General features: G+C 43.3%; 1 protein-coding gene across 3 annotated transcripts in view; it reads right to left on the bottom strand.

Annotated features, from left to right (window-relative positions):
• Window positions 1-16,896, bottom strand: part of LOC119464235 (uncharacterized) — a 107,054-nt gene that overhangs the window by 18,840 nt on the left and 71,318 nt on the right. Inside the window, exons 1-3 of one of the 3 annotated variants that reach the window (XM_037725124.2) lie at window positions 8,402-8,514; window positions 5,319-5,532; window positions 1,360-1,449 (exon numbers count right to left, since the gene is read on the bottom strand). In XM_037725124.2, coding sequence (XP_037581052.1) covers window positions 1,360-1,449; window positions 5,319-5,532; window positions 8,402-8,427 — 330 coding nt within the window. In that variant the 5' untranslated portion in view covers window positions 8,428-8,514. Of the gene's footprint in view, window positions 1-1,359; window positions 1,450-5,318; window positions 5,533-8,401; window positions 8,515-16,896 lie in introns of those variants that run through there. The other 2 variants (XM_037725125.2, XM_049655532.1) reach the window with 2 other exon arrangements.

Below are 16,896 nucleotides of genomic sequence, written 5' to 3'. Positions count from 1 at the left end.
ACTTGAAACTGTCGTCGAGTCCGGTGGCCCGCATGCCTCAATGTTAACCCAAACACGAAGCACCATCAGGCTGCACGAATAGCCTAGACCCTTAGGTGCACGTCCGATTTCCATCTGGACTATTTCAACGTGGGGCATTTTTCCTGTTCTGGCTGTGATTAGGAGTTGCCTTCACGAAGGATTACACTATATTAACTCGAATGACCTACAGCGCGGCGTGCGATGTCTGCTGCTGCGAAGAGTACGTCGAGCATTTCTTCGTGCCCCCTTTCTCAATTTCAATCACTAAAACAATCCCTCTCCAACGTATTGCGATGACTGAACTATCGGCCGTTGCCCATGCGGGTGCTAATCAAATACTGTCCCTGTGGCTCGTCATCCCACAATACAGTAAAGGCCCCTTCGTGTTTCTAGAGGGTGACTGGTCTGTGTGAATAGCTTTCATTGCGTGGCGCAATCCCCAGGCGTAAGCGCATTCATCACATATTTCCTTCTCCTCTCTTTCTAATCTTTCTACGCCGTTACTAAATTCACTCCCTGAATATAGGTTAGCCAATTAAACAATTTCCTTGTTTACACTCCTGCCCTCTCTCTTCCTTTTCTCCGCCTGAAAATCTGTTTCCCTTATTGCGTTCATGCTCAACTTGATAACACTCCCTAATTGTCTGTAATGCTTACAAATTGGGACTGTTCATACGATTTTACAAATAATGCATCAAGTTTTTCAGAACATAAAGTTTTTTCACAAAAATATTTGAAAGGTGCTTGAAAATGAGGATGTCCAGCATTTTAAAATGTTAATAATACTACTACTAATAATAATGATGATAAAATTAATAATAATAACACACGGTGAAGCGAAATTTGGATGACACCTGCGTCGGCCCTCCTATAGCAGCGAAAAACGTCATAGGCAGGTCGCTTGCTTAGAGTAAGTTTGTTAAAGTTCCTGAAACTTCCCAAATAGGTAGAATATAGAAGGCTGAAAAAGCCACTTCGATCAAAACACGAATCTGTTGCTCATCAGTCAGCGTTGTGCCAAGGTTGCTGCTTGCACGCGGCGTCTAAAAATAAATAACCGTCAACTGAATACGTGTCTATCCCACAAAAGTTATATGCTCAGGGCTAATAAAAAAAAACAATTGGCGTTCCCTATTCTCTCTCTCCCACACCCCCCGTTTTATAACCAATATTATAGTTCACATGTTGGCAGATATGCATTGGCCCAGCGCAATAAGCCCTACCATACACTTGGACAAACTATGTAGCTTCGCGATACAGGACCAAGAATCTGGGCTTTGAGGCAACTCCGCAGGCCATGTGGCCCTATGTTCAGGGACTACATTGTCCTGTTCATACCTTCATCGCGCAGTAGAGTTTAAATTCCTCGCATCCAGGACACCCAAGGACAACGCCGTCCAAATCCGTGTTGTAACATGGTTTCGAAGTCTGAAAGATATGAAAAATGAACATCATCACAACTAACACAACATTATTATTATCTTCATCTTCCCGTTATCTTATGTCCCCTGCAGGAAGAAGACTTTCTCTCCTGATCGGCAGGTATGTTTATCTTGCGTCGTATACGAATCCCTCCCATGCCTGCAATTTCACGTCTCACCACACCACCTGCTGCCTCTCTCGCCTTCTACTGCGTTTCTCTTCAATTGGAAAACCCCTTCAGTTAAGCTATACGGCTGAAACGATAACGTGACGGTGCGTAGACCGATCCTGACGTTGCCGCTAAAAGAGAGAAGTTGGAAGCAGACAGGTCGATAAAAATTGGGAGGACGCTTAAGCTTCGCCTTTAAGAGTGGAACGCGATAGCATTCAAAGATCCCTGAATGCTTGTCAGGCTTCCCGGCAACTGCAGCTTTTTTGTTCAACTTCACCTCCGCGTGCCGCTGTCGTAGGGAGCCTACATGCAGGCGCTGTTGGTCGAGGAGGTGAGCGCCATCTGGATGGTGTTCTTGCAAGGAAAGAACCGTGGCGCGCCGCTGTATGAACTGTAGAAAAGCTGGAAACGGGGTTTGTGTTTGAGTTTAGGCGTAAGAGAATTACGTTTTCTCGTATATTCAAATTACAAGCCGACGCTATCACGTCTGACGCTTGTGGTGAAGTCGTACTTTACGATTTTTCTGACGGATTTTATTTCGAGAAATTCAATTTTGTTCCCTAACGCCTTGCGCCATACGGAGGGCCTGCGCGATCGGGGTGGTTCGGGATGCTTATTTCCGCCAAATGACGCCCGCGCGTCCGCGCCGGCGTCATTGAAAATCCTCGTCATCAGAAATCAGCGTCATCAGAAAATCCGACGTGGACACCGGATTTTCTGCGACAAGGGGCCCTTAACCCTATCACGTTAAAATGTCATCAACGTGGAAATGACACTCCGGCACAGAGGGAAGGACGTCTGGACGCTGATGCCAAGGCCACCAGAAATGCGCGGGCTAATAAAACTCCCGAACGGCAACAACGCCGCGTAGACGCCAAGTTTCAAGCTATGAGGTCGAGCTGTGATGACTCGATGGGCAAAGGAGACTGCCGAAGAGTATACCGCACGCTTGGTCAAATACTTTCAGTGTTAGATACGGCGACATACAAACATATATACATACATCGACAGATATAGCCCTCGCAAAATTCGTGACGTACCCTAAGAGCGTAAACGCATTAAAGAATAAGAGAAACTCAGGTACCCTCATTTGGATTCTGTAAATCATTATTAAATAAGGACCACAAAATTATCTAAACAGCACCTATTAGGACATCTAAAGCATACAATGTTGGTGCTTTGTACACCACTCTGCTATCTTGCGCGCCGTTCTTCCTTACATAAGCTGCAAAGTTAGAGATGAAATCTGTGCATTTTGTCTGGCCAACAAATGCAATTTACAGAACGGTCATGTGTTTATTTTTAAGTTTCTTTGTCAACCATGCTGTGGTTTGGTCTGGGCCAGTTGGCGGTCTGTCCGTCGGTCGCTGCTCGAGTTCTCGCCGAGTATATTCACCCTCACTTTAAAAAAACAGGTGCGTCCGGCGTCGGGATTCGAGCCCCGGCCCACCATCGCGGCAGGCATGCTCTAACCATTAGGCCGCAAATGTATTTGCGCTTATCTGATACGAACACTAACTAGCTCTTTCAGATAGTCGCCACGTGTTGATCATTATGAATATTTACCATACCATGGGCGCCTACTCACAACTGGGTATTGACGAAGAAGCTGGCAGTACATATCGTGCCACCAACAACCTTCTTGAGATGATCATCGCCTGCTGATGGTTTGATGGTTTCCATACTATGGCGCATACCACAGCGAAATATCCGTTAAGATAGGTGTTCACGTGCTGATTATGATGATTGCCATACTATGCACATACCCATAAAGGGGATTGGGCACAAAGCCCATCGGCCTGTTGATGATGACTTTGATAATTTTCGTACAATGACACATACATACAACGGGCGATTGGCAAAGAAGTCGCCGGTGCATTTAAAATAAATAAGAATACATGAGAAATGTATAGCCGATATAAAGCTTGTCACAGCGTAACACGGGTGATCGAGACCACGTCCACGTGGTAGATTGCTTTACGCGAAATACGAAGCAACGAAATGGCCAAAATAAACTCGTTTCATGAAACCTTCGCTTTACATATATTCCAACGTGTGCGTTCAATCTGTAGTTTTATTTCCGGTTCTGAGCTACAAATTTCTAAAATTAATGCTTCAATTTTTTTTTCATGCGGATCTTACACAACTTTATTTCGCAGTGAAACGTCCTAAATCCAAATTCTGCTTCCGGGAGCTGCAAGAATTTCACGGTTTCTCTCAGTTGTAATGAATTTAATTCGAATAGGCTAAGTGGGTGTCTCATTAAAACAATACTGCGTTTCACATTAATTAGAATAGGAAACACCGAACTTCGCTCCCCGCAAGAGATTCTTCTTAATCTCAACTAAGATATAAGCTATTTGCAGCTGTTGGCTCTCTCATCCACATCGCTCTCTTCCTCGCTCTTCAGGTTACGCTTAAGATGTTTCATTTCATCGCCCGTTTTGTGATCCTTCGCTTCTAGTTCATCAATCGCGACTAAAACACACACACACAGAGAGAGAGAAGAGAGAGAGAAAAGGACGTTAACCTGAACATGAAAACGATTCTCAAGCGACTTGACAGTGGTATAAATAGCGATTGAGAACATGGAATGCCGTCAGCGTAGTTTTTCTGGGGCGACTTGCAGGAACATTTAATAACGAAAATAACAACTAATTTAAGAACGCGTTCTAGTGCGGACCAGAAGAGAAAGCTTTAGCACGGGTGCTCCTATGTAAATAAATGTAAAAGGAGAATTTCTTTTTCTCGGCAAGCACTGCACCAAATTTGACGAGGTTCGTTGTATTTAAAAGAAAAACTTAAGATCGGGTAACAGTTGGTTTCGAAGTTTTGATTGAGGCCAGCAATTTTTTTATGAACTGGGAGAAATCGCAAATTTTCAGAAAACAACACGATCAAGTTTACAGCTCTGTAACACAGCAATGAAATATGATATCACAATTCTGTGCATTGTATTCAATGGCACATCTAAAGCGGACAAAATTGGTATACTGCTCGTATACACGAATCTTAATTTTTTTTTAATTGTAATATGGCAATACAGCTTTTGGAGAACCCTAGTACACAGAGTAACGAATGCACGTATGGTATAAATTGACGTATCGAATTTGTTCGCTTTGAATGATCTAACAGATACAGTTTACAGAACAGTGATAGCTGTTCTCGATGCAGAGCTATTAAATTGTAAACTTCGTGCTTCTATTTTTTTCGAACTTTCGAATTTCTGAAAGTTATTTTTAAACAATGCATGCCCTAAATCGGAATTCCGCTTCTAACATTCACTAGGATTTAACTTTATCTCTCAAATGCAACAAATTTCATTAAAATTGGTCAAGGTGTTATCTCAGAAAGGCGTTTCTGTGTTTTACATGTATTTGAATAGGCCACATCGGAGTTGGGCCCGAGCTAAAGCTTCCTCTTAAGAACGCGTTCTTAAATTCGTTATTATTTCCATTAATTAATGTTCGTGCAAGTCGCCTCTGGTCTGCTTATGCACACTCTTTTTGTTTGTCGACTTAAAGATGTAGAGAGCATTTCCTTGTGTGTGCAGTTTTCATCTTTCGGTACCAAACGTTATCTGAAATAAAATATCGGAAAAAAATTATTTTACCGCATGAGAAGTTATTTTTCTGTTATTTTGCGTTATCTGTATACTATGTATGGTGTTTTGCACATAGAAGGGTGAGGAACATTCACATACCTTGTCTTTCCTTGTGACAATTCGATCAAGTTTACAAGTGTAGCACGTGATGGTTCCATAGCAGTACTCACACATCTGGTGCTCGCATTCTAGTCTGCACAACGTCTCAGTAACAAAATTGCAGTTCGCGCAGCGTCTCATACCTTCTGCGTCGCCCTGAAGTATCAGGCAGGGCACGGAAATATTCTCATTGATTTTAACTCCGAGATACCACCTGTAAATGAAAACACAAACTAAATTTTCCGTGTATCCTTTACACATTCGAAGAGCAACAGTTACGTACTTCCTACTTGACAAATACCACATAATCGTTTTTTTTTTCTTTTTTTAGCAGAATCGATCTTATGAAATGTCGCCTGTGGCGAATATCCCAATTCTGTCTCATCAGTGACTTGAAGAGGCGGTCACTACTCGTACGATTATTCGCAGTGTGACGTTAACTAATCAAGAATGAACGCGGAGAATAAGAGCCTCGGAACAGCCATAATTCTTGTTAGTCACAATCATACCAAGTGAAGGAATATGATTCCAGAGAAAGCATATAGGCGAATTTTACTTGTGAAGTTAGCAGGATGGCTGATTGCGCAAGTTGGTGATTCATAAGCGTAAGTGCACAGCGCGAAGTTTAATCGTAATCGAGAACTGCTGAGCTTCACCTAAATGTTGACATAATCTGTCGAAGAAAAATGAAAGTTGACCAAACGTTAACATGCCGAAGGTGGCGACCGAACCCACACCCTTCGCGTTACGTGTGCGAGGGTGCGGGTTACCAGATAGGCAGTTGTTACCAGTTTACCAGTCGTTTCCAGATTACCAATTAGGCAGCCACGGTGTCCATCTTCTCGTACACGTTCTTGGTCTTCGTGCACAATATTAGCACTGGGAGTGTTAGGCGGCGCCGCTCACGATCAAGGCAGAGGACGTGGAACGTCCTTTTAACCGAAGGTATCGCATGGTTCTTCCGTTTACCGGACTATTTCCATACTGCACGGTTCTCACTAAATATTCGGCGGATCCCATGTACATGTTGGAAGCGGTTATAAGCGAAGCGTTCTTCACACCCACACCACATTACCTTCAATGTAACTCGACACTCTTCGCTCTGGTCCCCTTTTGTTCAGTCAACTTATTTCTTCACACTCGGCTGCTTCAGCTGCCGACTTCGTCGCTTCTTGCGTTTTCTTCTGCCTTGTCTATTTCATTACATTCCTCCTAGTGGCCCATTCCTCCAGTGGCCCATTCCTCCTAGTGGTCCTAGTGGTTCCGCTGCCCCCTTTTTGGGGCAGCGGAACAAAAACATTCATATGCCTAACTGCATATACCTGTGGCCCAAGTTGTCTATGCGGGCACATACCGAGTATAGTACATGCCCACTTGCATATGCCCCTTGACCCAAGTTTTCTTTTCAGAGATATTCAGTGGCACATAACCCGTGTGGCCAGTGTTGGATTATCGGCAAGACATCATCCAGAAGGGGCCAGAAGCAGCAGTGCGAAAGTTGAAGGAGGAGTTTGGTAAGTTTCGCCTAAAAGAAAAGTATGGGATTTTATTTACCAAAACCACACTCTGTTTATGGAGTATGCCCTAGTAGGGGGACCACGCATTAATTTTGACCACCTGGGGTTCTTTAACATTCACCTAAACATATCTACAAATCTCTGTGCGCGAGGGTTCTCGCATTTAGCTCCCATCGAAATGCTCCGCCGCAGCAGGGATCGAACCCGCAACCTCGAGCTCAGCAGCACTGCGCAATATAGCCATAAAGCTACAGGGTTGTCACTAATTAACAATGTTTCAATAAATAACTTCGTACTTATTTTGTTTAGGGCACACGTCGCAATTTCGAAATAGTAGCAGAGCGCTGATGAAGTCGTATCCATATAGTAATAGATGTCATGTGGTTAAGAGATGGCTTAAGTTCGGGGGCTCCTAAGTACATGAAAAATGAGAAATCCTTTTTCTCGGCAACCACTGCACCAGATTCGGTGAGTTTTGTTCCATTCAAAAGAAAAGTTATAATCTAGTGACGTCTTGTAGCGAATTCTTGATATAAGGTATCAACTTTTAATCAACACTATTGAACATCACAAGCTTTCAGAAAACGAAACTATTAAGCGTACATCTCTGTAACTCTGCAAGGTGACAAAGATATTGCAATTCTGTAAATTGCATCTAATAGTGCATCAAAAGCGGACGAAACTGATGAAATGTTCGTGGCTCTCAAATAGACGACTAATTTGTGAGGGCGACTTTTGCATACCCTTTGTAAACAATGTACCAAATTCACCTAAGATATACATTCACATATTAAATTTTTCTGTTCTGGGTGTTCTAACGGATACGGCTTATATAATTGCAATATCTGTTATTGGTTCAGAGCTAGAAATTTGTAGCCTTCGAGTTCCTAATTTTTTTTCAGACATGCCCATTTTTGAAAATTCCTTTAAAACATTAAGGCCGTAAATCTAAATTCCGCTTATCAGTCACTATTAATTAGCTTTCTCTCTCAAATGCAACAAATTTGATTAAAATCGCCCGGGTGGTTATCTCAAAAAAGCGTTCTTGCATTTTACATGCATTTTAATAGGCGGCATTGCAGTTCGGACCGACCTAAAGCTTCCTCTAAAAGCGGTGACGAGAATTAGGCTTACGCCCTCGCCTAGATTAGGAAAACGTAATATTCGAGTTGCCATTCGATTGGAACAGCAATTTATTTGGCCACCATTTTTTGAAAGTTTTTCTCGAAACTGCTGCTGCTGAAACGAAACATTGGTGGCATGTAAATTTATTCTGTGTTAACAAGGGAATGGTACATCTATCTTCACCAAACCAAGACAAGCATTGCCTATGCCTACCCTGCGCAATGACATATTTCAAAAAATGGATATAACATAAATCGTAGGTGCCAGAAGTTGCACGAACGATGCTCAACCACTCGTGCAAGATAATTCAGTAATTTAGGCAGTGATTATCAACAACCATCGCTACAGGCGCCAATGAAATCACGTTGCCGTAGACAAGACCAAATTCAATTACAAGTTTACTGACAAAATAAATGCGAAGGAAGTAATAAATAGACTAACCCGTCATCTCTTTTAAGGAGCTCCATCGGCAAGTTGCAGCAGTCCGAAGCAGACGTACGTAGGCGCACTATCGTGTTAGAAGGAACCTCCGACACGGTGCCGTGTGCATAACGTTGATACCACCGTATTGTTATTTTTCTTCCTGTTATCGCTCTTTCCTTTTTTTTACCCTGTAGTCGACGTCACACCCCGCCGCGAGATAAGTTGTGACTCAACGAAGGGTGAAATATCCTGCTTGCATGAAGTGAAGGTATCGTGCGGCGCGGCGAAAACCTCCATCACGCTGCCTATCTCGGAGGCGTAGTATCTGCGCAGTGATGTCGTTCTCCCCTAGTAGATGGCGCCACCACCCAATCTGCAATGACGTGCTATCAATCCAAAAGCAAGTCTCACCCATATTCAAGCAATACACATACCTTGGTGTATACATAATCGAAGGAAAGATTTACTCAAGCATCTGCCACGACAATCAATAATTAAGGGGAAGCGGCTACGAGATGGTGCGATGAATCTGGACAGGAGTAATGGGGTAAGGATAACGTTCCGAAATGCGAGTCTGAGCTTAAAATCAGACATCGTTGCAATTTAAGCATAGGTTGGTAGGCCGGTTGGCCCGTTGGCATTCGGGGCCCGTGGTTAAAGAACGAATGGGGCATTGCAGAGAGAAGTGGGTTGGGCCACTTTTGGAGTCAGAGAAACGCAGAGGTAAATTAAATTTGAAGAAGCACTCAGGAACATGATGATGATATAAACTTTAATTTTCGAGACGGTGTTCCCGAGCGTTTGAGCTGTGGATCACTCTAGGTGGGAGGGTCCCTCATTCCAGGAATCCTCTGGCCGCGATAGCATCCCGGGCTCTGGCGACAAGACGTCGTTGTTCGTCCAGGGCCGGGGTGGAGATCTTGGCCTCCCACGTCTCGGCGAGGAGGTTCACGTCTTCGGACGTTGTATGTTTGGTAACGGCGTCTTCGGGGCGCCACGGGCACTCTAGTAGCAAATGAGGAACATCAAATAAAATAAATGGGTTTCTCAGGTGTACACGGTTTTACCACAAAAGCGCGGACGCTGATAGGAAAAAGATGTAAAGAATGGTGGCAACCAGGCACAGGGTAATTGATAATGTAAATAGACAACCAGGAGTCGGTAAAGAAAAAAGTCAGAGGAGCAAAGTAAATTACCTGCGTAAGATCGAAACGAAAGAGCCAATGATGATCTGCAAGAATGGGAAGACAGACATTGAAAAGGAAAATCTCTACGTAACACAGAGGGCAGTGCGTTCAGATTTGGGGACAAGGAAATATAGACCCTTTTCATGACGATCTCATTGGTGTCGCTATGTATGATCACGTGGTGACGCGTCCATTGGATTTCTCAGCTCCCTCCGTTGCCTCCGTGTTTACGATGGATGTGCATGAGGCTGGTGCGCTTCAGCCAACCTCTATTCTCTATTTTGGCGGATATCGTAGACGGTGACTGGGTGGACGACAGGAAGCTTTCGCCACAGCTTTCGAGGCACATGTAGGCGCTTTCTCAGCTCATTACGTCTTGTCGAAACGTTCCGAGCAGCGTATACGGTGCTTGTACTAGATGCGGGGCTAGAAATGTATTCTAAGCTGTGCAAACCTTATTCTCAATTAAATCAGGATTATACTGTATTTTGCCCTTCATTTTTTATTTGATAGTCACTTTGAAGCCGCGGTTTGGTATATTTCTGACTCAGTAACATTCCTTAGTGCGGTCGCTATCTGATTGTTTATTTTCTGCCTAATCACTCATGGATGTGATTAGTTGCGGTTGATTTGTTCTTTTGACGTTAAATTAAGGCTTTAAAATTAAATTATGGGGTTTTACGTGCCAAAACCACTATCTGATTATGAGGCACGCCGTAGCGGGGACTCCGGAAAATTTCGACCACCTAGGGTTCTTTAACGTGCACCTAAATCTAAGCACGCGGGGGTGTCCCATTTCGACCCTATCGAAATGCGGCCGCTGTGGCCGGGATTAGATCCCGCGACCTCGTGCTTAGTAGCCCAACACCACAGCCACTAAGCAGCCACGGCGGGTAAAATTAAGGCTTGGAACGTAGATTGTTCTGTACTTCGTAATAAATAGCATGTCGGCAAGTCGTACACGGTGTTTCAGCGAACGCTATAATTTTTTTTTTTTTTATGTTTGCCTGTGGCAGATAGCACAATTCTAGTTGATGAGCTCGTCTCCTCGAAAAGGCGGACATTACTTGCACAAGAAATTGAAATGCATAATCGAATAATTAGCTAAACTTCACTAATTAAGTTTTTTAACTATTTACCTTGTTCCACATTCAAATTTACAAATTCTAGCCGCGGAGTTCGCTAAGCGGACCCACTTGGAACAAATTCTCTGGATGACACCAGTTTCGAGATAAAACTCCCGAACTTTGTGAAGCAATGCATTGGCGTTCAAGTTAATTTCTTGACAAATGAATGAATTATGGGGTTTTACATGCCAAAACCACGATTTGATTATGAGGCACGCCGTAGTGGGGACTCCGGAAATTTGGACCACCTGGCGTTCTTTAACGTGCACCTAAATCTAAGTACACGGGTGTTTTCGCATTTCTCCCCCATCGAAATGCGGCCGCCGTGGATTTCTTGACAAAACGTCGTTTTATGCATTGAAGCACTAAAGTAACTGGAACGCCAATGCATTTCTCCCCAAAGTTCAGGAATTATTATCTCAAAACTGGTGTCATACTGAGAATTCGTTCCAAGTGGATCCGCCTTGAGAACGCCGTGGTTAGAATTTGTAAACTTCAATAAGGAGCCACAAGGCGATTGGCTAAAACTGAACCAGTGAATTTTTGCTAATTGGTGGACTATGCATTTCAATGTATTGTGCAAGTAATGTCCGCCCCTTCGAGTAGACTAGCTCATGAACTATAAATGTTCTGCCACAGGCAACCTTCAAAAATATTTGAAAGTGTTCGCTGAAACACCCGATATCATCGGTAGTCACTCGCCTACTTTGCGGACCGTCATGAAACGTTCAGCTTCGAGCATTCATGTGCTGTTGGTCTAGTAGTCGCCCACGCTTCTTAGATTAATTCCATTCACTTGTTCTTGAGGCGTGAGCGATAGAGTGGGCGTAAGTTTGAGTATATGTTGAGGTGGATGTGTGTCGATAACATGCGAGGAACTTACTGTGCCAGTAAATGGTGCCACATCTTTGTCATTGTGTAGCAAGCGGTACTCACTCTTGCCCATGTTACGCAATTGAAGTCCTTTCTCTGGAGGTTAGCTATACAAAGTTGGCGGATAACTGAATTTTTTTAACCCCGCGAAAAACCGTGCATCGTGAAGGACCGGCCGCGCAGGCAGTTCTTGTGTAGCAGCGGTCCATCAACTTGGTCCCACAGATTCATTCCATTCTTTTACATGTCAGTACCTATACTAGCAGCCAACTACTGCAGAGGTCTTCCCCATTCCATTCCACTTTTACAGCATGAACGAAGCACAGTGTGTTAGCAATCGTCCAATTGCATTTGCGACAGCTGAACGCACAATAGCAGGGTAGAAGCGGTAATGGTTTCGCATTCGAGCGCTTTTACACGCTTTCGCCTGAGGCAACGCGCAGCACGCCGCTGGTAGCGCCATCTCGTTTACCTACGCCAAACTACTCCACAAAAAGGGTCTATAAGAGTTGCAACATTGCTAAGCACGGGTGTGCAAGAGTACATGCGCACACGCTAGTTTCCTTTACCCCAGGGACGGAGAACGAAGTGGAAAAGTTTATAACACTTCATTAAACACTTCACGAAAGCTTTGCTTCACATAGATTCGAATAATGCGCTCGACCTGCCAAATTCTTTTTCTTCTTCTGATTATAAAAATCTTGAGACAGCCAGCCTTTTCAGTGGCTAACATTTTACAGCTAATAAAGAACACGGCATCATTCGACTGACTTCGCGAACAAGGGCATTTTCTCCTTCGATTCCTAACGTAAAGCTCCGCTCACTTAACCCTTTCGTCGTCGGGGTAACAGCGCACGCAGACCGGGACAGAGTGAAGAAACAAGAGGACACAGCGCTAAAACAGCGTCACGGACACAGCTTCACGTTGTCCCCGTTTGTGTACGCTGTTACCCCCTTAAGTTGCTTTACAAACTAGCCCACCAAACCATCCTTTTGGACTCCGCTTACTGGACGGATTATTCCCACGCGACGAACACTCGTACATCGTCTGTGACTTGGCGTAGCTAGTCCTTCCTCGTCGGAATGGCCGGCAGTCTCGAATGTGAAGTTTAGTTGGGGAAAAGAGACGAATGGCAAACCGAGAGTACGTGTTTGAGCGCGCAAATAAAAGCTGTTTTACCCGCACCCGACACACTGTATAATTGTTTTTTCACGGAAAGCAGAACTTTTGTATCTCAGTGCCAGTTAATATTAACCCGAGGGGCTTTAGAAGCATTATTGTTTTAGAGATCGCGTCTGCTGTCTGTGGCGTATGCGCTCTCTCCCGCTGCCGAAGCTGCCGCGGAACCGACGTGCTCCTTCGCTGGCTTGTGTGACACGCCGCGTGCAAGGTCGATCCACATAGGTCGCGAAGCTTCATGCGAAAAGCGGTTCAGAACCAATTGTCACCGACATCAGCAAGGGGGGTTATGGGAGCAGCGATTGAAGCGCGACTATGTTTGGCGGGAATAAACACTGGGAAACAAAAAAAGCGTTTTTAGTTAAAGCGAGACGCCGTCAGATTCAGTCAACGAAAATAAAATTCCGAATCTCTTTTATATACGCATGGTGCGAAAAGAAGATACAACTCTATTTTAATTGATCATTATCAATAAATAACTTTTTTCAGCGTCCACCGTGAGAGTGCCCATTGATAGGGGGGGGGGGGGGGGGGCGTTGACCCCGCTAACACTTGCAATGCAATGCAGCTCTTGGAGTGCGTGGAAAGGCGCGCTCGTAAAATTGACCTGTTACACTACCCCCCCCCCCCCCCCACCCACATGTTCGGTTGTTTGGCATGTCGACGTTTATCTGAATTAGGTGACGCGGGTAGTTTTATTGTTTCTTAACCTGTACAGGCAGAAGTAGTGAGTTGCGACCGTCAGATAATTGTTTACTTTAGATGTTTTCGTGCGACAGCGCTGGCCGACGGGCTTGGCGTCCGACGAAAGGACGAGTACGCAGTCTACACAATCTACGCCCAAACCGTTCGTCGGCCTCAAAAGAAAGTATGTTCTGAGCAACGATGCGATTTCGACCCCCGTATACGGCTAACCTTTTCCTGCATCGCTTTCCGCGCTGAAACCTCGGAACGCCCAGCAAATGGAATGGTGAGGCATTTTAATATACAGCTCTAATGGCAGGCCTCCGAAAACAAATTCCGCGCCTATGAGAACAAAATGACGTAATTTCTGTTTTGAACAGATATGACGTCAAATTATTTTTTCTTCCGCCGGAAGTGTTCCCTCCTCACACAGATGGCGCTAAGCCCAATGAACCGCCGATAATTAGCCGCCATGTTTTGAACGTATCGGCTTAAGAGATAAGATTATCTGGAAACGATTTAGCTGATGCATTTAACGCTTTATTTTGTAAGACTTGCACAAGCAGTAACTTGCATGATGCCTTAGAATACATGAATACACCGAACAGTGACTCTATATTTATTCAACCTGCAACAGCTCAGGAAATAATATCTGTGATACAGAGCCTAAAAAATAGTACATGCCATGATATCGATGACCTCCAGGTGCGGCCTGTGAAACACGTCGCTGATATCATAGCGCCAGGTCTTGCCAACATTTTTAACACGTGCATATCGACAGCAGGTTTTCCGACAAAAATGCAGATAGCAAAGGTAACTGTAACATATAAAAAGGCAACCGAAATGATTTGGGCAACTATAGGCCGGTGTCAATACTACCTGTGATCTCGAAAGTCTTCGAAAAACTTTTGCACTTGAGTTTATCCAAGTTTATTGAAAAGTACGAACTGCTGACTACACAACAATTTAGCTTCACTAAAGAACAAATCAACTGAACTGGCACTTCTTACACAGAAAGAATTTATACTTGAACAGTTTGAAAATAAGTCTATAGCACTTGGTGTATTTGTCGATTTCTCAAAGGCGTTTGACTTGGTGGATCACGGGATTTTGTTACAAAAATTACATCAATATGGGATTCGCGGTAAGGCTTTACATATACGGTCGTATTTATCACAAAGAAAGCAAGTGGTTCAGTTAGCTAATACATGTTCTGCAGTTAAATCTATCCAAACTGGTGTGCCACAAGGTAGCATACTTGGACCTCTCCTCTTTCTTCTGTACCTTGATAATATTATAAATATAAACCCTGAAGTAAAACTTATTATTTATGCAGATGATGCTACTATCTTCTTCTCAGGGAAAAATATTTAGGAAATAATATCCGCATGTAATGAAACCTTGAATGCACTGGGAAAATGGGCAACATCAAACTCCATGCGTATAAATGAAATAAAAACTAAGGCAGTAATCTTCCGCCCAATAAACAAAATAATTTCGCCGCACCAACCCATAGTACTGGCCTTCCCGTAATATAGATATTGTAGAGAGTTTCAAATGTCTTGGCGTAGTTTTTTCTTGTCATATGTCTTGGGAGGATCATATAAACTATCTAACCACTAAGTTAGCTCCAATCACCGGCATAGTGGCCCGATTAAAATATCAACTATCATCGCGAACTAAATTACTTCTTTATAACACGCTTTTTTATTCTCACCTCAACTACTGCCAACCAGTATGGGGAAGCTCAGCTCCCTCTAGCTTGCAACGCCTTCATCTTACACAGAAAAAATACGTTCGTCATGTTTATAATGCACCATACCGATCCCACACAGTTCAACTTTTTCTCAATTCCAGAGTAATTAGTATACTCAACTTGTATAAATACAGACGGAGCGTGAAGTTCAAAACAGAGAAAAACCTCAGTAGTCTACTAATTCTTGCAAATTTGGAAAATAAATTACCATGCTACCCTACTAGATATGCAGAAAGCTGGTTAGTTCATACTTCTCGTCTTAATACCGGACAACAACGCTTATCTTACACGTTACCCTGACTTTTGAACGCCTACGAATTAGATGGCTTTGATTTATTTTCTTGTTCTTATCGGGATCTCCGCAATATGTACAGTGCTTAATTCTGCACACTTCCTTTCGCTGTGATTCCATGTTGTTCCGTGGTTTGTATTGTCATTAGAATCTGTTTTTGTTCAAGACACCACCATTACCTTGTTTGTTACATTTCACTTACTGTGCCAATTTTGTGTATACTTTTATGCATTGATGTGCTGCTTCTGCCCAAATAAACAAATCAGGGGCAGTGGGCTGGTCAAGCTGCATGTGAGCAGCTTTTTTCCTTGTGTCCTCCCATCTAATATGTATGCTGGCAAATAAACTTATTATTATTATTATTATTATTATTATTATTATTATTATTATTATTATTATTATTATTATTATTATTATTATTATTATTATTATTATTATTATTATTTTAAAGAAAATTCACACTGTTGATGACTGTCGCGCCCTGCAGTCTGACCTGTTTTCCTTTTCTAAATGGTGCAACGATAATAACCTTACCTTGAATGCTGCTAAGACCAAAGTCATGACTTTCACACGCAGCAAGTATTTCTTTTTCTTATTCTGTAGATTCTGTGCCATTGAGTAAGGTCTGCGAGATCAATGACCTTGGTGTACTTTTTGATGCAGCCTTACACTTATCGGCTCACACTAAACGTGTTGCAATGCGGGGTATGCGCTCTCTTGGTTCTGTATGCAGATTATCGAGGGAATTCAAGTCTCCTACACCATTCCGCAAATTGTACACAACCATCTGTCGTCCTCAACTCGAATATGCGTCGGTCGTCTGGAATGGCTCTTCTAGATCCAACAGTGACATTATAGATCGTGTCCAGAAAAAGTTTTTAAGCATATATAATCACCACTTTCCAAACCTGGACATTGCACCCTGTACTAGCACTGTTGGATTGTTGTCATTACCCTCACTTCGCGACCGACGTAATCGCGCTGACCTTCTGTTTCTCTTCAAACTCCTTCACGGTAACCTCACGTGTACCGAACTACTCAGCTGTGTCATGTTTCGTATCCCACGCAACATCACCAGAGAACATAGACCTTTCCTTGTTCCTGCCTGTCATCACGAGCACTCAACTGTCCACAGGATACAGAGTCTTTATAACGCTTACTTTCGTGATCTTCATATCTTTCATAACTCCTTGTCATCGTTCTTTTCCGAGCTTTGCCTTGTGTTATAATTTCATGCATAGTTCAAGTGCCCTTCTCCTCCTTTTTCTTTTGTATTTACTTTGCGTTTTGTTGTCCGTACTCTCTTCACAATTTTTATTTTTATTCATTTATTTTTTAATGATTCTCCCCTACAGTGTTTTGTTTTTTGGTTTGTAATGTATGCGTGCGCCAGCACTCATACCTTAGTGTTGTT

The sequence above is a fragment of the Dermacentor silvarum genome, chromosome 9, assembly GCF_013339745.2.
Source record: "Dermacentor silvarum isolate Dsil-2018 chromosome 9, BIME_Dsil_1.4, whole genome shotgun sequence".
In the NCBI taxonomy this organism is placed as follows: Eukaryota; Metazoa; Arthropoda; class Arachnida; order Ixodida; family Ixodidae; genus Dermacentor; species Dermacentor silvarum.
Note: the sequence above shows the minus strand (reverse complement) of the source record. Positions and strands in the feature narration are given on the sequence as shown.